The sequence below is a fragment of the Sapajus apella genome, unplaced genomic scaffold, assembly GCF_009761245.1.
Source record: "Sapajus apella isolate SASKATOON/1434 unplaced genomic scaffold, GSC_monkey_1.0 scaffold39, whole genome shotgun sequence".
NCBI classification, from domain to species: Eukaryota; Metazoa; Chordata; class Mammalia; order Primates; family Cebidae; genus Sapajus; species Sapajus apella.
The window spans coordinates 9,323,034-9,345,895 of record NW_022436979.1 but is presented as its reverse complement, the minus strand read 5'-3'; the positions used below and the strand labels follow the sequence as shown (position 1 = coordinate 9,345,895).

The 22,862-nt window shown below is 35.3% G+C and overlaps 1 protein-coding gene and 1 long non-coding RNA gene across 5 annotated transcripts in view; both read left to right on the top strand.

Moving 5' to 3' along the window:
- GPM6A (glycoprotein M6A) overlaps positions 1–19,531 on the top strand; it is a 375,095-nt gene extending 355,564 nt beyond the window's left edge. For all 4 annotated transcript variants that reach the window (XM_032298691.1, XM_032298689.1, XM_032298690.1 and 1 more), the window contains exons 4-7: positions 3,443–3,596; positions 15,892–15,968; positions 16,518–16,583; positions 17,411–19,531. In XM_032298691.1, the coding sequence (XP_032154582.1) occupies positions 3,443–3,596; positions 15,892–15,968; positions 16,518–16,583; positions 17,411–17,563 (450 nt within the window). In that variant the 3' untranslated portion in view covers positions 17,564–19,531. The remainder of the gene's footprint in view (positions 1–3,442; positions 3,597–15,891; positions 15,969–16,517; positions 16,584–17,410) is intronic.
- On the top strand, positions 4,962–15,017 carry LOC116565205. The gene is made up of 2 exons (XR_004275325.1): positions 4,962–5,040; positions 14,933–15,017. It is a non-coding gene; the product is annotated as an uncharacterized LOC116565205 (long non-coding RNA).
- Positions 19,532–22,862: the final 3,331 nt, after the last annotated feature.

Genomic DNA, 22,862 nt, shown 5'->3' with positions numbered 1-22,862 from the left:
GTGATATTTAGGAACACAGTAAGTGGCATGCCAGTGCTTGTTAAATAAATAGAAAGATAGATTTCTACCTCTTACATATTAGAATCCAATGGCAAAAGATGGAAAATGTCCTGCATTGTATCATACAGTTTATTAGTATTAGAAGCGAATGGGTATTTTCACTTGGAGTATGCTTATCCGTTTTCAGAGGCTTAGCACCCATTCTCACTTAGCCTGAGTGACTAAGCAACAATGTGATAAGGAAGGGAAGCCTTTGAGAGGGGAGAAATTCTGAGCTAACCCTTCCACTGTTCTGTGAACTTCATCTATTGATGCACTACATTCCACAGTCCAGAAAGAAAAGATAAAGACCACTTAAATATATTAATATTGGCAGGGTGCGGTGGCTCATGCCTGTAATCCCAGCACTTTGGGAGGCTGAGGCAGGCGGATCACGAGGCTAGGAGTTCAAGACCAGCCTGGCCAAGATGGTGAAATCCTGTCTCTGTTAAAAAAAAATACAAAAATTAGCCTGGTGTGGTGTCAGGCTCCTGTAATCCCAACTACTTGGGAGGCTGAGGCAGGAGAATCCCTTGAACCAGGGGGGCGGAGGTTGCAGTGAGCCAAGATCAGGCTACTACACTCCAGCCTGGGTGACAGTGACAATCCATCTCAAAATAATAATAATAATAATAATAATAATAATAACAACATTATTATCCTTTCCCTCTGGAGGAGGTGAGCAAAAGGTTTACCATATACAGTCAAGTGTGTCTCAAGACCAAATATTGTCTATATTTCCACCTAGACTATTTTATTCTTTTAATCAGTAAAATAAGGGGGATGTGTTATTGCCTTACATGGATGAAATCATACCATAAATCTCTATTCATATTTAGCCTCATAAGTATTTGTTCAGCAAGACTAAAATAATTCTAAAATGAATGTAAACTTTGATTTTTAAAGAATACCTTTTTAATGATAGTTACTCTCCTTCCTTTGGTGATTTAAATAAATTAATATTCAGCAAGTTTTATTTGCTAATATTCTTAGGACAGGGTTTGTTTCATCTTGAATGTATAAGGTTTAAATATGTCTGCCAAATCCTAGTTTAAGGATATTGTTGGGACAGACATTGGCTCCAACTATTAGCATTTCATTTGAGAGACAAAAAGGAATAACAGTTGACATGAGATAAAACAATATTATTAGAAAACATATGTTTGAAAATGCTCTGAGGGCTGGGCACAGCGGCTCACACCTGCAACCCCAGCACTTTGGGAGGCCCAGGTGGGTGGATCATGAGGTCAGGAGATCGATAATAGCCTGACCAACATGATGAAGCCCCGTCTCTGCTAAAAATACAAAAATTACCTGGGTATGGTGGTGCATGCCTGTAATCCTAGCTACTCAGGAGGCTGAGGCTGGAGAATCACTTGAAACCAGGAAGCCGAAGTTGTGGTGAGCTGAGATCTCATCACTGCACTCCAGCCTGGGTGATAGGGTGAGACTCCATCTCAAAGAAAAAATGCTCTGAGTTTCTGAAGTACTGGGGCATTTTGTAACATATTTAATGGAAGTGCCTGATTTCAGGACTCATTGGCTTCACATCCTGCCTTCCTTTATATTTGTTTTATAAACTCCTTCCTATCCTTAATCCCAATAATCTCTGTGTTAATCACAATATAACTTTAATACAGGTGCATAAGTTCTATCATGGCATTGATTCCAAATTTACTATTTCAAAAGTGCTAATTTTAATATATTGCCAAATTTACTATTTCAAAAGTGCTAATTTTAACATATATTGTGAGAGTTATTGAATAAGTTTAACTTGTTTGAGATTTCATCTAAATCATGGGGTAAAGTCTAGCTAATAACTCATCACAAAAGGGATAAATAGGGTTGAATAAGAGATCAAGTTTCATTCAGTGTATTTATTATTTATATACTCTATTGCTATTTTGAAAATGTGATTACTTGAGGTGTTAAAATTTAAGCCAGAATGCACTACAGCTAGTGCTCGACTTACCACCACGATTGGTTCCGACAGACCGGTCGTTACACGATTTGGTCGTAAGTTGAGTAGGCTATATGTACAGTACTGTGAAATGATGTTATAAAAGTCTTTAAGTCATATTTTATCATAATTTTCTTTCATTATTGTTATATAACATAATTTTCTTTGTTCATTTTATGCCGTTTCTATCATCTCTACACCATTTTATTTCTTATTTTTACATTCGTCAGGTTTAAGTAAAACACTGCGTTACCAGTACAACTGGTTTAATATTTGCAAAACATATAAAATTACAAAATACAGGTGCATACACAAATACAAAATACAGGTGTAAAAAATACCATAGGAAACATTTTCCCAATTGCAAAACATATCAAAATATATAAACATGTACGAAACATTTTATTGGCTGGGCAACGTTTGAGCTGCCAGACGCGGAGCAGTCGTGGCCAGCGATTGTGGTCGTAAAGTCGAATGGTTGTAAGCTGCATAGGTCGTAAGTCGATCAATACCTGTACTGAATCAATTCCAGTCTTTGATCAAAGTGTGCTTCTGAATTTCAGAAGAACCATGTATCTATAGAAATGTAGCTTTTGGTGTCCAGGGGCTATGTTTCAGATATTTTTCTATCTAATGCCTACTATTCATCCACTAATACATACATCAACATGTCCTTTTATTCAGCATTTATACCATGTGTGAACTAAAACTTCATATAAATCCATGCTTAAACTAAGCATTTTATTCATTTTTATATAGGATACATGAACACCTATTATACACTTTATAAATATTTAAAACATTTCTGAAATGTATTTTTAAAACTTTATTTTCAAAATTAAAATAATATTTTACTATATACGTAAAAGGTAAAATTAACATGCATAAAACAAAACAGACAAGTTTATAAAAATTTTTTAAAACAGGAATACACACTAATATTATATACTAATGTGAATTGAGAGTTACCATATTTGTTAATTGTAAACATGGCTAAATAGCTTAAATATTTATGACATGACATGGTGACAGTTTATTCCTACATAAATTTATTGACAGACTTTTAATTCTCCCAAATTACCTTTGCAAAGTGAATACTTTCTAAATACCCAGGAATATTTTCTAAAGTTTTAAAAATAATCTGTGATGAGATTTTAAAGTTAAATACATGGATAAGAAGGCATTATAATGCAGAAGGATTACTTTTTTTTTTTTTTTTGTACATCAGAACCTCTGACAAGATATGATTTTCCAGCAGGTTTATTCACTTAACCCATTATACACACTATTTCTCAACCTCCTGTGCTGCAAATCAGCAGTGTTCTGATATTGACTTAGGGACTGTATCCCTATAAACCTTCTATATGGAGCTTTGCAGATTAAACACAAAATTCATCTTCTTTGGTAGATTATGTTCTCTCTCCATTTTTTTCTCTTTTGCAGTTCATTATGCTGACATACCTGTTCATGTTGGCCTGGCTGGGAGTCACAGCTTTCACCTCACTGCCAGTTTACATGTACTTTAATCTGTGGACCATCTGCCGGAACACCACATTAGTGGAGGGAGCAAATCTCTGCTTGGACCTTCGTCAGTTTGGTAGGTGGATATTGGATCTCTTAACTGTAAAACACCAACCCATATTGTGTTACCTACAAAAGTGCCTCTAAAATATTACAGATCACTTGGAACTATCAGGACCTCTTCTACCACAGAGATACATTTATCAGAGTATTACTGCTAAGACTATTCCCTTTAAATTTAAAGTAGAAAATAAAGGTTGAATGGATGTTAATATGGCAACTTATACACATGTATATTGACCAGGATGTCAGATCACGTTTCCTGGTGTTGGCAGGTTAGAAGTGTGGTTTCCTTTTCTTGATTCCTTTGCTCTTTTTTAAACTCAATATGATGTCTGCATTCTACTTTCATTCTGCCATGATAAACTGAACAAAATGTCAAATCTACTATAAAGATCACCTAAGAAGGACGCAATTCATTGTCTTCTGAAATGGGAGGTCGGCATCTTAGCTAGCATTTAATAATAACAATAACAAAGAACGCTAAATAAATCAGCAATCTACTTTGGTTGTTTTCATCTAGGGCTAAAATCTCATGTAATAATAATACTCTTATATATATGGGTTTACCATGTATAGACCCTATTCTAAGTATTTTACACGTGTCACATTGTTTGATTCTCATGACTCTGAATGGTGGGCAATACTGTTTTCTTCTTTTGTAGATGACAAAACTGAGGCACAGTGAGGTTGTTCAGTGACTTATCCAAGGTTATACAGCTAGCAGCTGACAGAGCTAGGATTCAAACATGGGCAATGCAGGTTGAATCAGAGGCTTTGTTCTCGCTCATAAGTCAACTGCCTCTCATATTAAAACTTAGTGCTGAGCTGGAAGAGGAAAGGTAGAGTATAATCTCAGTTAGACAATTTGAGATTCTGTGTTGTCATGTGTAACATTATGGGAGCTACAGAATTTATAAAAGACATGCAAATCCACATTTGCAAATGGATTATATTTTCTCTGAACAGACATTAAAAGCCAATCTATTGGCACTTGGGGACACTGAGTGTTTTTCTCTAATGAAGTTTTCTCGTTCTTCCGAAAAAGCAGGAAACATTTCATTAGCAGGGGTATGAAGGGCTTGTGGCTTTATGTGTATGCTCTAAGTAGATTGTGGGGTAGCTAACTAGCTGTGTGTTCAGAACAGTGGCTCACCCATCACCCTAGCAGTTGAATCCTTCAGCCCCCCTCTGATGTAATCCAGTACACTACGCTAGTTTGCATTTAATAACAATGAAATCAGGTGGGCTCAGGGACTCATGCCTGTAATCCCAACAGTTTGGGAGGCCGAGGCAGGCAGATCACCTAAGGTCAGGAATTTGACACCAGCCTGGCCAACCTGGTGAAATCTTGTCTCTACCAAAAATACAAAAGTTACTCGGGCATGGTGGCACTTGCCTGTAATCCCAGCTACTCGGGAGACTGAGGCAGGAGAATTGCCTGAACCCAGGAGGCAGAGGTTGTAGTGAGCCGAGATGGTGCCAACCAGGTGACAGAGCAAGACTCCATCTCAAAATAAATAAATAAATAAATAAATAAATAACGAAATCAAAGAGTGCCAAACAAGTCAGCAGTTCTCGTTGGTTAATTTTATTTAAGGCTAAAATATTATGTAATAATAATGCTCATATGTACATGGGTACAGGGGGAAAGCAGAAAGACATGCTTTATGGATGAAGTTCTTGGTGAGAGGGAATACGGACATTGGGGAGACTTTACTCTCAAAATCAAATCCCTTATAAATATCAGAAAAGGAGCTCACAGCAAATGCTGCTAGTGGTCACGATGGAACAACTGCTCAAAAAGCCGTGGCTCTGCGTTCAGCCCTTTGTCATCGAAGTCTTCCTCTTATTCTGCTGATCCTAAAAGTTAAATTTGGGAAATATGTGATTAGCCTCTCAAGTAGGATTGCCAGATCAAAATACAGGGCACCCAGTTAAATTTGAATTTTAGATAAACAAGCTGTATTTTTTTATGACAAGTATGGTACCAAATATTGTATGGCATATAGTTATACTAAAATGATATGTTCTTTATCTGAAATTCAAGTTTAACTAAGGCACATTGAGATTGTTTCTACTGTTAATCTGTTAACCCTACTCTCAAAGCTTCAGTTTATCTTAAAAAGGTGTTACCGCTGGAATACATGGAGGGTCAGATTCTCTTTACTGTGCTTGTTTATATTCAGAAATACATGAGAGATTAGCATGCTCTGATTAGAAACATTTCATTTCTTATAATATACTAAATGCAAATAGTTAAGTAGGTGATTATAAGGTCTTCGGTATTAACAAACCAGATTTTAAACTGAAAAAGTATTGGGAGACTCTAGAAAAATAATATTTTAAAATTTCCCAAGCCTGCTTTCTAAAAGAGAGAAAAAATAATCCTTTGTAAAAGATAAATAGATCCTCTTAATATTTTCAGCTTTAAAAAGAAAAAAAAACTTGTTAGTTCTCAATGCACTCAAGTGCTTGTGATCCCCTAATGAACCTAATTTCACTTAAAGTATTGAGACTTATACCACTGAGTATATAAAATTCCTTATGACAGTAAGCACAGAATATGTCATAGAGTCATAGAATTTTATAAATTGACTTCATTTATCACCAGTCCAGCTGTCTGGTCTCAAAGAAATGGAGCTCTAAGAAATGAAATAATTTTCCAGGGATATAGCTACCCAGCAGCAGGCCGTGCTGGAATAGAAAGGTGAGTGTCCTGAATCTCGGCACAATTCTTTTCTACTCCACAGCTTTTCAAACACGTTTTTTAGGAAAGGAGCTTTTTTTTAACTGTAATCTTAAGTAAACCATTAGTCTATTAAGAAGACGGAATAAAGGATCCTCAAAGATATACACATTCTGATTCCTGAAACATATACATATGTTAGATTATTTGTCAATGGGGAATTAGGGTTGTTAGTCAACTGATTAAAATGGGGAGATTATCCTGGATTAGCCAGATGGGCCCAGTGTAATCACAAGGGTCCATCAAAATGGAAGAGAGAGTCAGCAGAGAAGAGTCAGTCAGAGAGAGAGGGACTACAGAAGAAAAGGCAGAAAAGATGCAGTGTTGCTGGCTTTAAAGATGGAGAAAAGGGGCCGGGAGCCAAGACATGTGGGTGGCCTGCAGAAGCTGGAACAGGAAAGGAAGCTGCTTCTGCTTCTAGAGCGCCCAGAGAAATGCAGCCCTGAAGAATCTTTTCTTTTAGTTTTGTCTTCTAGGACTGTGAGAGACAACTTTGTGTTGCTTTAAGCCACCACATTTGTGACAATCTGTTACAGCAGCAATACGAGACAAATAACAATATTGAAAGCCAAGGTCATTTTTTATTCCCCAAACTTTTTTAGTTTTTTCTACATCTTTACTTTATCATGGTAGCAGTTCATTTTCTGTCAAAGCCAGCAAAATTGCATCTCCCTGACTATTCTTCTGCAAGCTTAACGCCCCTTCATGGCATACTCCAACACAGGTACAGGTTCCAGAGTTAAAGATGTGAACATCTTTGGGAGGCTGTTTTCTGCCTACTGCAGTCAACCCTCTGGCCGCCAAAGATAAACATCTATTTCTTGTGTGGAATGCATTCACCCTATCCCAACTTCCAAACGTTTCATCCCATTATGGCATCAACTCAAAGTCAAAAACCTTATTTCAGTTTCATTAGTTCATAACCCTGATTGCTTTTTTTTAATGTGCTATATTATTTGTTTCCATATTACACAAAGCATATATATGTGGTTAAAATTATTCTTTGAGGTGTATTAATGTTTACAACATAGTTATCAAGATTTATCCAAATGTTCGTTTTCTTCTGTGGATGTGAAAGAGGAGGCACTTTTCAGATGTTATGCAGCCTTTATATAAGGTATTAAGACTTTCTGTTTAGCTCTTAATACAAAAATTTATTGCTGTATAGTATTTATTTGCCCTCCATATTATATGTCTTGATAAGACTCCTGAATGTATGCATACAACCACATTATTATCAAAAAGCATCAGAAGAGAACCATTCCTCAAACATTGTATTAGGATCAGTTCAAAATTTACTGATATTCATCAAAAAGACAATTGAATAGATAAGAATATGCTTTAAAGTAATTTCCCTTGTTGCAAAGTTGTCTCCTTTGTATATAGATGCTATCTTTTGTTTTAGAGGAGACCAGGTATTTAAACTACCTTGAACTCTCAGCCTGTAATGGCCATTATACCTGCGTAGTGGAAGTATGCATCTCACTATTCATTCCCATGCATGTAATACATGTATGCATTTCAAACAGTTCTAGTGGAAGGCAGAAACATTACTTGATATCGTTGGGGAATTTGTAGATAGCATATCATATTAGGATTTTCTGTACTTCAAAATGCATTATGAAATAATTGTATTGTATTTTTTATGCTTTCATTATGATTTGTTATCCTCCAATGATATATTCGTGATTCAATTACATTAGATGTTTATCCTCATAACTTTATATGAGGAAATGTTAAAACTGATTCCCAATATGTCATTTAGATGCAAGGTTTAAAACTTTCCTCTTTGGGGTATATACCCAGTAATGGGACTGCTGGGTCCAATGGTATTTCTATTTCTAGATCTTTGAGGAAAGACACATGCACCCGTATGTTTATTGTGGCACTGTTCAGAGTAGCAAAGACTTGGAACCAACCCAAATACCCATCAGTGGTAGACTGGGTAAAGAAAATATGGCACATATACATCATGGAATACTATGCAGCCATAAAAAGAATGAGTTCATGTGCTTTGCAGGGACATGAATAAAGCTGGAAACCATCATTCTCAGCAAACTGACACAAGAACAGAAAATCAATGCTGCATGTTCTCACTCATGAGTGGGTGTTAAACAATGAGAACACGTGGACACAGGGAGGAGAACATCACACACTGGGGCCTGTTGGGGGTGGGGGCGCTAGGGGAGGGACAGTATTAGGAGAAATACCTAATGTGGATGACGGGGTGATGGATGCAGCAAACCACCATGGCACGTGTATAGCTATGTAACAAACCTGCACGTTCTGCACATGTATCCCGGAACTTAAAGTACAATAAATTTAAAAAACTTTCCTCCATTACAACCTGAAGATTTGATAAAACTTAAGAGCCAACCGTAGAGAGAAAGTAGGTAGGGCTTCTTTTAGACTTTTGGCCAATTCTACCTCTTACTCAGCACACCCACACGTGTTAGTGACAGCAGCTTGTTTTTATCTTATTTCCATAAAACACTTCTCAGTAGGATTTCATCTCAATTATTTGCTCACACTATTTTTGTTGCTGGAAGCAGGGAATCCATCTAAGTCACATTGCTTGCCACACAGAAAGCCAGTCACTGAGACAGAAAGTATTGCCAGGGAAGAAGGCTTTTTCAGGTGCTGCAGCCGAGGTGGATGAGAGATCAGTCTCAAATCTGTCTCCAAACCACTAAAATTGGGGAGTCATATACTGTAGTGGATAAGGAATGTAAGACAGGAATTGGGGAGTAAGGAGGCAACCATGAAGGAAACGCCTGGCCTCTCATTGTTTAGATGTGATGATCTGGTGAGTTTCAGTCCCTTGCCTGATGATGCGTTTCCTGAGGAAGGAACTCAGATGAGACAAATGTAAATTTCAAGTTTTAAGACTGGAGGGGTTAATTTCTATATTTGTTCAAAAACCCACAAATATCATTTCTATGGGACAGTTGGGCTGGTTTGATTTTCTACAAATATTTAAGGAACAATTGCGTCATGTGCTAGTATTGTTCAATTTTGAAAGAAAAAATCTTCATGACAAAAAATATAAAGTTTGACACTTATATCATGAAGCTGGCCCATCATACTTTCTTTAGAGAAGGCAGCCAAGACCTAGGAATATTACATTATTTGTCCAAGATTTAACAGAAGATAGTGTTGAAACTAGAAATAAATAGCATTTTTGACCTAGGTCTACCCCATTCAAAAGACACTTAATATTTGCATATAAATTAGATACATATACCCCTAATGGGAATTCTTTTGTATGTTTAACTATGTGTCATTGCTAATTACTGAACTATATTCACTTCTGCTAGATAATTCAATAATTCATTTCGTAAAATCTTTGTTATATTTTTCTTGTGTAGGCTAATCCTATGTGTAGGTATTCCTATATTAGGTGACATGTCAAGGGAAAATTAAAGTCACAGATGGAGCTGGGTGTGGTGGCTCATGCATGTAATCCTAAGCACTGTGGGAGATGGAGGTGGGAGAATCATGAGGTCAGGAGATTGAGACCATTCTGTCTAACACGGTGAAACCCTGTCTCTACTAAAAGTACAAAAAAAAAATTAGCTTGGCATGGTGGCATGCACCTGTAGTCTCAGCTACTTGGGAGGCTGAGGCAGGAGAATCACTTGAACCCAGGAGACAGAGGTTGCAGTGAGCCAAGATTGCACCACTGCACTACAGCCTGGGCAATACAGTGAGACTCCATCTCAAAACAAACGAACAAATAAAAATAAAGTCACAGATGGAATTAAGGTTGCTAATCAACTGATCTTAAGAAAGTAATTAGCCTGAATTATCCAGGTGGCATCAATGTATTCAGAAGGGTCCTCAGAAATGAAAAATAGGGCCAAAGGAGAGGAGTCAGTCAGAGGAAGATGGACTATAGAGAAGGGTATGAAAATATCCATTGTTGCTGACTTTGAAAATGGAGAAAATCCCCCAGAGCCAGGGGAGGTGGGTGGTCTCTAGAAGATATACTGGTATTCTATCATCTTTAAGCCTAGCAACGTAAACGATAAATTATTTTAAATTTAAGCACTTATATTTCATAATAGGGGGTTAATTCCTATCATACTATCAGATGTCAGAGTGTTTTAAGTATCTGTTCATTCTGCTTTTACCTCCAAGCCTCATTTACAATTTTCTTGATAGGGATTTACAACCCTTGGAGTCATACTTCAACTGTCCAGTAAGGACCAAAGGTTTTTTTTTTTAAATTTTATTATTTTTTTAATGTTCAAGCTGTATTTTATTTGAAATACGTCCTGTAATTTTCAGTTTTTCAACATGAAGATAAATAGCTATATTACATTTGTACACATTAATGATTTTTAAAAGATAAATATGTGATGATAAAATTAAAGGGAAAAGACTTTTTTCCTTGGACATAATTTTGTAATGATGAATTATAAACCTGTTTCTGATTTTAGGTAGCCTCAAGTGTACAGACTTAGGTTTAGTCATCACAACTGGCAACCAAGCATGAGTGTCTCATAATTATAATAACAGAAGCATTTGCTGACTCATTAATATTCATGATGAAATATAGTCAGTAGTAATTTAAGAAATGATTACTTAAAGCTACTTCAAGCAACACCACCACAACAGAGGTTTTTACACTGAAAGCATCTCAAAAAATAGTAAAATCTGATAGCATGAGAAGGTAGGAGGATGAGTCTCATGCTCAAATACATTCTACAATTGAATTAATACTGTCTCTGATCTTTCAGGATTGATTTGCTTTTCACAGAAAAATTATATATTCTGAAGCTACTTTTAAATATTATTTCAATTGCTTATCTTTTTGTATACTCAAAATTATATATATTATGTAAAATAATTTATATATTTGCAATCAAATCAAACTTTCAGACTTACATCTGTATGGCACAAAGACCTACACAAGAGCAGAAAATCAAACACCACATGTTCTCACTCATAGGTGGGTGTTCAACAATGAGGACCAAAGGTTTTTGTTGCCTTGGTGATGAAAGTCTTGGTAACTGTGTACACACATTATGCTTCGTTTTCTCTGAAGTTGTCATATTTCAGGCACAAACAATTCCTACAATGTCAGAAATATATTACTTGTGTTTAGCTAGCTTGAAAAATACGAAGTACTAAAAAAGCCTGTTACTGCAACTTTAATGCATTAAGTCCTTCCTGTTCTCCCCAGTTCTCCTTGTACTGAGTTCTTGATGCTTCTCTTGCCTAGTTTTTGCTTATTATCAATATTATTATTATTTTTGAAATGGAGTCTCGCTCTATTGCCCAGGCTGGAGTACAGTGGCACCATTTCAGCTCACTGCAACCTCCGCCTCCTGGTTTAAACTGAGGTGGGCAGATCACTTGAGGTCAGGAGTTTGAAACTAGCCTGGCCAACAGGAAGAAACTCGTCTCTACTAACAGCTGGTCAAGCGATTCTCTTGCCTTAGGCTCCCAGGCAGCTAGGATTATAGGTGTCCGCCACTATGCCTGGCCAATTATTGTATATTTTTGGTAGAGACAAAGTTTTACCATGTTGGCCCGGCTGGACTCAAACTCCTGACCTCAGATGATCTACCTGCCTCAGTCTCATAAAGTGCTGGGATTACAGGCATGAGCCACCTTGTCCGGCCATCCCTGCTTATAACTTGCTTCTTCTCCTAATTGCTTTGAAGAAAATGAAAATGCAGTCTGCACCTTTTAGCTAAAACTTTTCTATAGGTAATATATATATATATTCAACATTTAGAAAAATTGATATAAATTAGAATAACTTACTTAATTTTTGGTGTGACCAATTTGGCCATTCATAGACAAAGGTACAAGATAATCAGGCTTTCAAATTTACCCTGCAGCTCATCTTCCACATGCTCACTTCTAGAGCTTCATAGTATTCATATCTTGATTTTTAAACTACAATTAACTTTTATATATATTATAAATATATTTGTTATATATGGTATACTTATCACAAAAACTTTGTGTGTGTGTGTGTGTGTGTGTGTGTGTGTGTGTGTGCGTGTGTGTGTGTGCAGACACATATACATATAGCATCAGGAATACTGGAGATTCAGTAATGGTGTTAACAGCAGCAAGTCCATATGGGTCTGAGCAACCTCACTTCTTGCCTCCTCAGGAGGAAGAATTTAACTGAGGAGCATAAGGCAGAGTGAAACACCAGGGCAAGTTTCAGAGCAGGAGTGGAAGTTTATTTAAAAGTTTTACAGTAGTTATGAAAGAAAGTAAAGTACACTTGGAAAAGGACCAGGTGACTGACTTCAGAGATCAAATGAAATGTCTGATCTTTTGACTTGTGGTTTTATACATCGGCATTCTTCTGGGGTCCTGCATACTTCTCACCTGATTACTCCCTTGGGGTGGGCTGTCTGTATGTGTAGTGGCTGGCCAGCACTTGGGAGGGGCCGCATGTGCAGTGTGTTTGCTGTAGTTGCACATATGCTCATTTGAGGTGTTTGTCACTTATCATTTGAGTGTCCTTAGAGGAAGGTCATATATCCGTTACACTCTGCCATTTTGCCTCTTAGTGTGCATGCTTGAGCCCACTTGTCCAACTCCTGAGTTCATATCAGGAAGCTGCGGATCACCAGATTCAGGTGTTTCTTTATTGGGAGCTAGCTATGATCAATTATTATTTTAGAGTCACGGTTAACAACTGCCTGACCATCACCTGATGGTGACCTGATATCCTCAGTGGGCGGTGAGTTGGGGGACCCTTTTGCTCTATTCATGCTGACTAACTACCTACTGTAACGATAGTATTTTTTAAAATTATCCAGGAAGTTGTCACTGAGCAGTTGTCCTTTAAAGGACAGGAGAAACTTAGCTCTGGGAATATTCTTGTCAGAGAGAAGTGCCAGTGCAAAGTTACCAAGCCAATATGATACCTGGCTCCTCGGGAAACAACAGGGAAGCCAGTGAGTCCTAAGTAGAATAATAGAGTGAACAAAAGATTGAGATGAAGTCTACGAGTTCCTGGCATGTACCATCTTGATGAGTACATTACAGGACATTGTAAGTTTGGGGCCTTATTCTGAGGGACGTAGAGAATCATTACAGATTTTGTCAGAGAAAGGGCATGGTCTGACTAATAGAGGATTACTCTGGCTGCTACTTGAAGAATAGATTGTAGAATGGGTAGAAGCATGGAAGCCAGTTAGCAAATGATTGTAGTAATCCAAGTGGAAGTTTTGGTGGCTTGGATCAGAAGATGAGATGGCAAGGGAGGTGGGAAGAATTGGTCTGATTATGGATGTATTTTGAACATAGAGGCAAAATAATTTCTTAATAGATTGTACGTAGGGTTTGGGGGAAAAAAAAGAGAATTCAAAGAGGAATTTCTTTTGGCTGAGCCAGTGACAAGATTTGCTATCAAGAAACATAAACAAGGCTATGAGAAGTGTTTGCTTGGGAGTGGAGCCAGCAAAGGAGAAGAGCAGAAGTTCTGTTTTGCAGAAGTTTTTAAAAAATACTTATTAGAAATCCAAATAGAATTGTCAGATAAGAAATTGGATTTATGAATCCTGATTTGAGAAGAGAGATATGGGATGGCAACATAGATTTAGGAGTTGTTGATAATTTTTAAATATCTGGGACTGAATGAGATATGCATGGAAGAAAGAGGGCTAAGGAGTGAAGGGTGGGAAGCTCCAACTTAAGGGGTCAGAGAGAAGATGAGGCAACAGACAACGAAGTGAGAAGAATGAGCCAATGAGATCAGAAAGGCAGAAACTGAAGACTGTAGATTTTAGAAGCCAAATGAAGAGAGCATGAAGGAAAAGGTGGGATCCACTGTGTTTAATACTGCCAACTTGCAAGAAGAAGAAAACTGAGAATTAATCCTTGGAAGTCATTAGTGATCTGTATAAGAAAAATTTCCAAGGAGGGGAGATGGGGCAAAATCTGACTTGAGAGAGTTTAAGTAGAAATGAAAGAAAATAAATTGTAGTAAGTTTAGGCTAACACTTTCTAGGTGTTTTGCTGAAGATGTGAATTGAGAAATGGATAAGGAAATGTAACCACAACATAAATATCCCATAGAATGAAGTCTGTAATGTATTACTATGAAGAGATAATGCCTTGACCCAAAAGCTTTTTCAATAATGGTAAATATTTTAGGGAGGAAATTTCATGAGAGAACCCTTTTAAATTTTACACCCTCTTGGAACCATCTTGGCAGAAAGGAAAGGCTGAAGAAAGGGATCTATGTATTTGTTCACTACAAATAGATTTTTTTCACACTGAAACAGATTCCACAAACCATTGGCAAGGGCGAAAATAATAACAGAAGCAGCTCTGTAAGAGATGGAGAGTTGATGATATCCCATAAACCTAAGAATATGTAAATACATATTAAAACTAAATAAAGAAGGCCTGGCACCATGGCTCATGCCTGTAATCCCAGTACTCTGGGAGATTGAGGTGGGCAGATCACTTGAGGTCAGGAGTTTGAAACTAGCCTGGCCAACATGGTGAAACTCGTCCCTACTAAAAATAGACAACTTGGCTGGGTGTGGTGGCGTGCACCTTTAATCCCAGCTACTCTGCAGGCTGAGGCACAAGAATTGCTTGAACCCAGGAGTGGGGAGATTGCAATTAGCTGAGATGGCAACACTGTACTTCAGCCTGGATGACAGAGTGAGGCTCCATCTCAAACAAAATAAAACAAAAAAACCATGAAAATGAAACAACAACAACAAAAACAACTAAATAAAGAGCAGCAAATGCTAAAGCTTTGGTATTAGAATGTTCTGTATGTGTTTAGCGCTTCGTATGTTTTCATGCCTGTATGTGTTTAGCACTTCAAGAGTTCTCAAAACAAAATTAAAGAGCCATCATAGGATGAACGTGGTTACTTTGCTCTCTAAAAATGAGATGCAGAGACATGCCAATGAATTGCCTCTGTGCTCGTTTTAAAAATGCAGTGTTCTAGGCCTAATATTCATAGATTCCTATCTACCAGTTTTGTGCTAGAGTCTAAAAATACATATTTTTGGCAATTTCCTAGGTGATTCTAATGTAATTGGTCCATGAACCAACTGGAACAGGGGTAAATAGAAGTGATATAGCAACTTTTCATTTCCTGTTAATAATAGCATTGTTTTCAATATTGAAGGAAGGAAAAGTACTCCTTTGGGCAGTATGCTTTTGCAGATTAAGAGAAGCATTGCACTAGCTGAACAAATTTAGATCCTGACTTCAGCACAGTCTGGGGCATAGTTACCAAAATAATTGTGATGCCTAAACTATCTCGTTAATGGGTCAAACCAATGAACTGGCTATAATTGAATCTGGAAATTCTGAGGGTGAGATTCAATTGAATTCAGATTGAAATTACTTAAATTGCTTGAGGGCAAAATAGTTTTGCATATTATATTCATAATTCTATGCACAGTTATTATCCACAATGAAAACTAAAGAAGTTTTCTGTTATAACACAAGACAAAATGGAACTTGCTTAGATTTGATTAGCAAAAACTTTCATTTTTTTTCTCTTGGCTCTTCAAAACATTTACACTGCTAAACTGTAATTTTCTACACATTGTAGGAATTGTGACAATTGGAGAGGAAAAGAAAATCTGTACTGTTTCTGAGAATTTCTTGAGGATGTGTGAATCTACTGAGGTGAGTGCTTTTACAGCTTTTAATTTTGTCAGAATTTTAGCATTCATTTTATTTGGATAATATATTAAAACCAAATCTATAATGACTTTTCTCTTTATTCTCCCAGAGGCAATTTTACTTGTAGTTGTGTTATTCAGGGGAAGTAGAAGATAAATAGGAATTATATGCTTTCCATATTCAATAAAAATTATAACTATTTCAAATTTTCTAGAATCTAATTTTAATGAAGGTTGAAAACATGATGAAGTTACATTTAAAGAGACCATAGCCCTCCTTATATTATTGTAATATTACTGATGAAAACCAGCATTGTTAATCATTATCTCATCTCTATAATGACCTTATATTATAATGATGAAGTTGAAAAGATTTAAATGATTTAAAGGGGAAAATATATTGTAATAATCTGTTCTGATGGAGTGGGTGATTTATCACAGGCTTTCTTTTAGTTAAGATGTACAAAGTCTTGTTTATAAGACAGTAGCAATCTTGACCTCTCTTCTACCTGTAATTCTGACACCTTTTGATTCTCTGTGGTTTCCGTTGCAGCTGAACATGACCTTCCACTTGTTTATTGTGGCACTTGCTGGAGCTGGGGCAGCAGTCATTGCTATGGTAAGACCTCCAAGCTCTGGCGCTTGCTTTTTCAATGTGAATTCCAGAGCGATTTGCTTGTGGAGAAGATAAACTATCTCTAATGTTTGAAGTTCATGTAATACACATTTATTTCATCAGATTAAAAAAAGTAGGAAAAACAATGGGCAAGTAAGCCAACAACAAGGCTAAACTCAAAGAAATACTATTACACTATTGATACCATTAACAAAAACAGCAATTCATTAGGAACTATAAGTGTAAAAATTATTTCTGTAGCATATATATATATATACCATTGTGACATTCTGAATAATCAGTTTCTTAATTTACATTTTTTCCATAACTAAGAACAATAAAAAGCCACATAGAGTCATTTATGAAAAACAAATTAGGTTATTTAAAAAAAATAAAACTCAGTAGTTTCAGTCTGAACGGAGTCTCGCTCTGTCACCCAGACTGAAGTAAAATGGCGTGATCTCTGCTCACTGCAACCTCTGCCTCCCGGGTTCAAGCAATTCTCCTGCCTTAGCCTCCGGAATAGCTGGGACTACAGGCATGTGCCAATACACGAGGCTATAAAGATTAATAATTAGTTTTGGATTACTTCAGAATTGAAAAAGAAAAGAAAGAGATAAAAAAAAGGCTGCCAAGAATATGGTGGGATATAGTTGGAGGAGTGAAAAACATATTTTATATTGTTTTTATTATTAACAAAATTTTGGTTCCATTTTATATGTAAACATTTCCTGTAAAGACATAAAATTTGAAGACTTCTTTCCAGACAGCAAGGTGTAATGAAGACACTGAACAAACTTCCGATATAAATTATTTTTGTCTTTGATTAGGTTCACTACCTTATGGTTCTGTCTGCCAACTGGGCCTATGTGAAAGATGCCTGCCGGATGCAGAAGTATGAAGACATCAAGTCGAAGGAAGAGCAAGAGCTTCATGACATCCATTCTACTCGCTCCAAAGAGCGGCTTAATGCATACACATAAATGCATCTTCGTGTTCTTCCTACCATTTGAATGCATTGGTGTTTAACTAAGGGCCATCCAACCATCCAACCTTTAAAAAACAAAATGAAAGTGCTTCTCATCAAGGATATGTAAGGTGACTTATGAATCACCTGAGTACAATTCTTTGTTGTTTGGCACTTAATTTCCCAATTTATTAAATTGATGTAATCAGATCTTTTCTACAAGCTCCTATCCAGCCTTTTTTTATTTTTTTTGAAATTTCTCAAACTCATTTACTAGTTCTGTAAGATTGAAGATACTAACATTGTCAAATGCAAAGATCTGTTTGATTTCTAACCATTTCCCATGTGTTATACATAACACCTTTTGCATTATTTCTTATGTTTTAAAAAGAAATAGCTTTTTATACTCTTTAGTTCTGATTTCGGTAACTAGTTTAACTACAGGTAACCTTCAAAGGGACCATTGTACATTATGAACAATAGACAGAGATGACATCACGATGACTCTTGAAATATGGAAATCTTGTCTGAAGATCAGTGGCCACATTACTATAGGCCCTGGTTCATGTTTTCATCAATCTAAGGTGCAATTTCTAAATTTGTAAGAGTAGGTTTAAAAAAAAAGTGCTTCTTATCTTTGTTAACATTGTACTTTTTCTTGATGTTCTTAAAAGGTATTTCTCTCAGATTACTCATGTTTATGTTGTGAGCATGTAGAAACAGTAATGCTAATGCATGGCTAGTTGCCTTTTTAAGATTGTGACACCAGGCTTACCTTTTAAAGTTTAGTATATAGAGACAATTTTCATGGAAATAACTACTGTAGACTATTGGAGAATGATCTCTTTGTGATTTAAGAAGTGGCTGGATTGGAACTTTTAATATGCTAATGTGGAAAATTAATTACCTTTATGAAGGTGGTTTATTACAAATAAGCACACTAACCCCTTGGAAGTTGTTTTACCTACTTTAAAAGTTTTAATGGATTGCACCTCTGTAAACTATTCCTAAAATGTGTATGATATATTTGAAAAGGCTTCCATTAATATAATAGCTTTGCTTGCAGCCTTCCAATGTATGTTGGTTTACCTGTAGTGTTTTCTAAAGTGTGGTCAGAGGCCCCTATAGAATGTATTGTTTGGAAGTGTTAGTGATATATTTGTGTTTTTATTTCAAGTAAGTCATTTTAACTGAATATTCATTCATATTCATTTATAAAAAGTACCTGTATCAAAGAAGTTTTAAAAAAAGCAATCGGTATTATTGGACCAAATTTGGTGTTTGTTTTAACCTTGACTCTCTTATTTTGATTATTTCTAATGCTACAAGAATGCTGTAAAGTGTCTATTAAAATGATGTAGCCTGACAAGACATTTTTGTCAGTGTATAAAACTAGGTAGTATTGTGCACTGATTTGACCATTGTGAAATCCTTTCTCAGTGTAACTGCATTTCTAATAAAATTTATTGAGTGAAACAATCTTTGTACAATGACTAGTCATGCATCATCAGTAATTTTACAAGTTCTTGTAGTAGGTAGGGGGTATTACTAGGGTTATCTGTGGCATGATTATGCATTCTGTAGTATTATTTAATTAATTTGGGGTTCATTTTGCTTCCTTTTTTTTACGCTTAGATTATCTTACTGGTTCAACATTTTTCTGATATATGCAGTATTACAGATATTCAGCAAAAGTATTAATGGGCTTCTTTAAATTCTATATTATAGAGTTTCAGTTCCGTGTCTTAACAGTTTGTGATGATTTCTAAAACTGTCTTTTCAACTTATGTAATGATGTTGACACTTTTGGCTTTCATTTCTGGTATTAGAGTTTGTATTTTCACAGAGTGCTTTGTAGCAGGCATTACAATTAATCTGTTTTGTACATAAATGTGCCAACAGCTTGATGGTGGCGTTTTTGAAATGTAGAACAAAGTGCTTGCAAAATGTAATAAATACACTTGTGTACTTTGTGTACTTATTATTAGCTTCTGCAGTGTATTTGTTTTTTTCTTTTTTGTTTTGTTTACTCCTCTTTCCTATGTGTGTGAATTCCTTTCAAGTGGAATAGATGCCATCCCCTTAAGATTCTTACTTCAGCTGAGCTGAACTAAGACTTCAAAATTCAATGAAAATTCTGTGCATAAATATTCAGTATCAGAATTCTAGATAGAGGAACTAAAAACTCTGGAAGTTATTTTATTTAGAAAATAACTTTTTCCAAGTTCTGCCATTTTCTTGTCTGATCTCTGCTGTTTTATGTTTCCTTTAGTACTTCGCAAACTAACAGAGAAAAAAAAAAGCCTAATGCAATTCAGAAAGAAAAATGATTTCTTGGTTTGCTTCAAAATACAAAGGTGAGAGTAATGAAATTTAAATGTATATATATATTTTTTCTAGGCTTCGTATGTCTTAGATCTGATTTCTTCTGGCCAAACTAGAAGTTATGGCAATTCAAAAATAATAAGATAGTTACCAGTAAAAATACTAATTTTCATAAGGCTTAAGGAATTATATTAGTTTCTACTTATCTATTACTGGACTTATGTTAGAAATATCTACAATAATTATAAGTAGATCTGGGCAAAGTATTTTAATTATGTCTCTAAAAGTAATTTTTAAGAAAATAAAGTTATTTTCTATTATTAAATGATAATTCATATTTCCAGTGCTTATTAATTCTTATAAGAGCAGCAACAAAATAAATAATTGTATACTATACAATATGAATACGAACAACTTTTTAATATATTCTTTTCAGAAAATGGGTTATTATAAGATTATTACAATTTTTTAAAAGTTAAAAAGTCCATTTCTCTTTGTAAAAATGCTCATTTTATCATTAAAGCAAGGAATTTCCTTTTGGGAATTTTAAGGTTAGCATTATGCCTAAGGAAATTACTCACTTTGAGAATAAGATGTGTGTAGGTCAGCTCTAATTTGGATGTAAATAATTTCATTCTTTACATTAAAACTTAAAAATATCAGATTTCTTCAAAGAACAAGTAAATATTTGTTTTATTGATTTATTTGCCATAGTCTAAATAGAAACAGGTGATTTTAAAAGATATTTCATTTAGGCAACCTGCTAGCAGAAATATAATGACCACCATGAAATTTAAACTGTACTATAAGAGCTTGAAGAAATTCTGTTTGGTTTCCTGTGAGGTTTTCAGATAAAAGATTAAGTTTTAAGTCTCTGTAGGCAAATCTGTGTAAAATGCTTCTAGCTCAAATATAAATGTTTTTACTTTCTCAAATAGGTCCAGAACCCTGAATTTCTTCTTACAAGAAACATTTTACCTTTTTGATTATTTTAGGTTATTTGGCTCTTTACCACAAAAATCCATCACAGGTTAGCAATATAAAATTGAAAATAACTTAAAAATGAAATAAAGCAATTCTTAATTATTAAATGAATCATGAAATAAAATATTAAATAGAATAATATCATTTTGACCGCTGTATTGCTAATCTGTGGAATCTTTTAAAGACAATATTTGGAAATACCAAACAAAATATTAAAAATAAACAATGGGAAAATTAAAAAATAGAAAGGAGAAAAGTAGCTGATAAGTGTAAATCCAACTAATTCTGCTATTATTCTTTGAGTAACAGAGAGAAAGAAAAGAGTGATGTTATTGGAAGCTCTTAATGTTCATGTGTAAAAAAAATTTTTTAAGCAAAATCTACAAAAACCCCAAATTAGACCAAGAAATAACAGCCTGTTAGGTAAAAAAATATATAAAAATAATTGAGACTGCACATATTGTTTTCTTCAGGGTTCTCTGCCCTCCGCTCCAGATACCTGAGCAAGTGTTCAATGTCCACGTTTTAGAACACTAAAGAGAATACTCTAGTCTCCGAGAACCTGGAACCCACTGACAGAGGAGCTGATCCCATTCAGCTACCCAACAACACTGCTCTGATTTTAAAAATGAGAACTATTTTTGTCTTTAGAGATGTGTTGCAATGTTTGCTTTTTTACTTTTTTCAAATTATTTTTGTCTCTTGAGAGCCATTCTGATAGAAGTATAATATTAGAAGATAAATCCAACTGTGATAAATCCAAAAATTATTGCATGGAAAGATGGAGCAGAGGTAATTTTTGATATCACTTATTATACTATGTGTATGTAAGCACCAGATTTATTGTTTTTTCTTTCTCTCTAGATTTTTTGGTATGTCCAGACAATATTGGTACTTCTTTGCTTTGAAATATTTATACAACTTGTCACAAAAAATTAACATTACCATTTTGGCTGATATATTAGTTGACATGCCAGTGAAGGTGTTCCCATTGATTCACTAAAAATACGCATGAAATTATTTTGTGTTTTCTAGTAAATGATCATTGAGAATTAGCAATTTTTTTCTGGTCTTTTAAAATTTTTTAACTCTGATATCTATTAATTTTTACAGAAACCTTTTTACCTATTAATTAATCCATTAATCACCTTTCTCGAAAGGAAAGATATTGTCAGCCTGGCCTTTTATATAAAGAGGATTCCCAGAAACAAGGAGTGTGTTTTAAGAAATACTAACAACATTTAAAGGAATGCATGAATAAGTCTGCCAATTACTTTAATACAAGCTAGAAGTACTATCTCCATACCATTCCATCCATGTCCACACTTAGTGACCTAGGCAATTCTACACAGTTACCCTGTCTTTCAAGTTATAAACTACATTTGTTTTTCTTTACACAATGTTCACCATGATTACTATATTATTCATCTTTCTTAGTACTAATATTTTATTTTTGCATAGGGTGAGATCCGTTCTTTGAGAAAGAAATACAGCATCCTGAGTGAGAACTGAGTGTCCTTGGCATATGAATGGAACTTAACAGGACAATAATTTTCCTGAATGACACCTCCATGATTTAAAAGTAATTATGTTTTCTAAGCCATATAGATCATAACTTGTAAGTAGTACACAAAGCAGGTTAGAGCTAACAATGTGATAAACGCAAATTATATGAAAATCACATCTATAACATCTAAGTTATGCTGTTTATACAAGTTGACACAAAAAGCTTAAGAATTTTCCCCTTGGTTTTTAACATCTACTACCTAATATGCAAGCATCATCAGGTACCATTCACATTTCTCTGAACAGAATACCTATTGATTTATAGAAGTATAAAATTTGTGCTTGAAATAACAAGAGAGGTTTCTGCTAAGCCAAGAAGAGATTTCAGATATTAATGTAAATACCTTGACAAGCCAGTGGTAGAGGCTGGTCTTTGTTTCTTCTCCTCCAATGGGTTTGACACTATCCCACCCAGCCACTGAAATCCTAAAAACTCACAG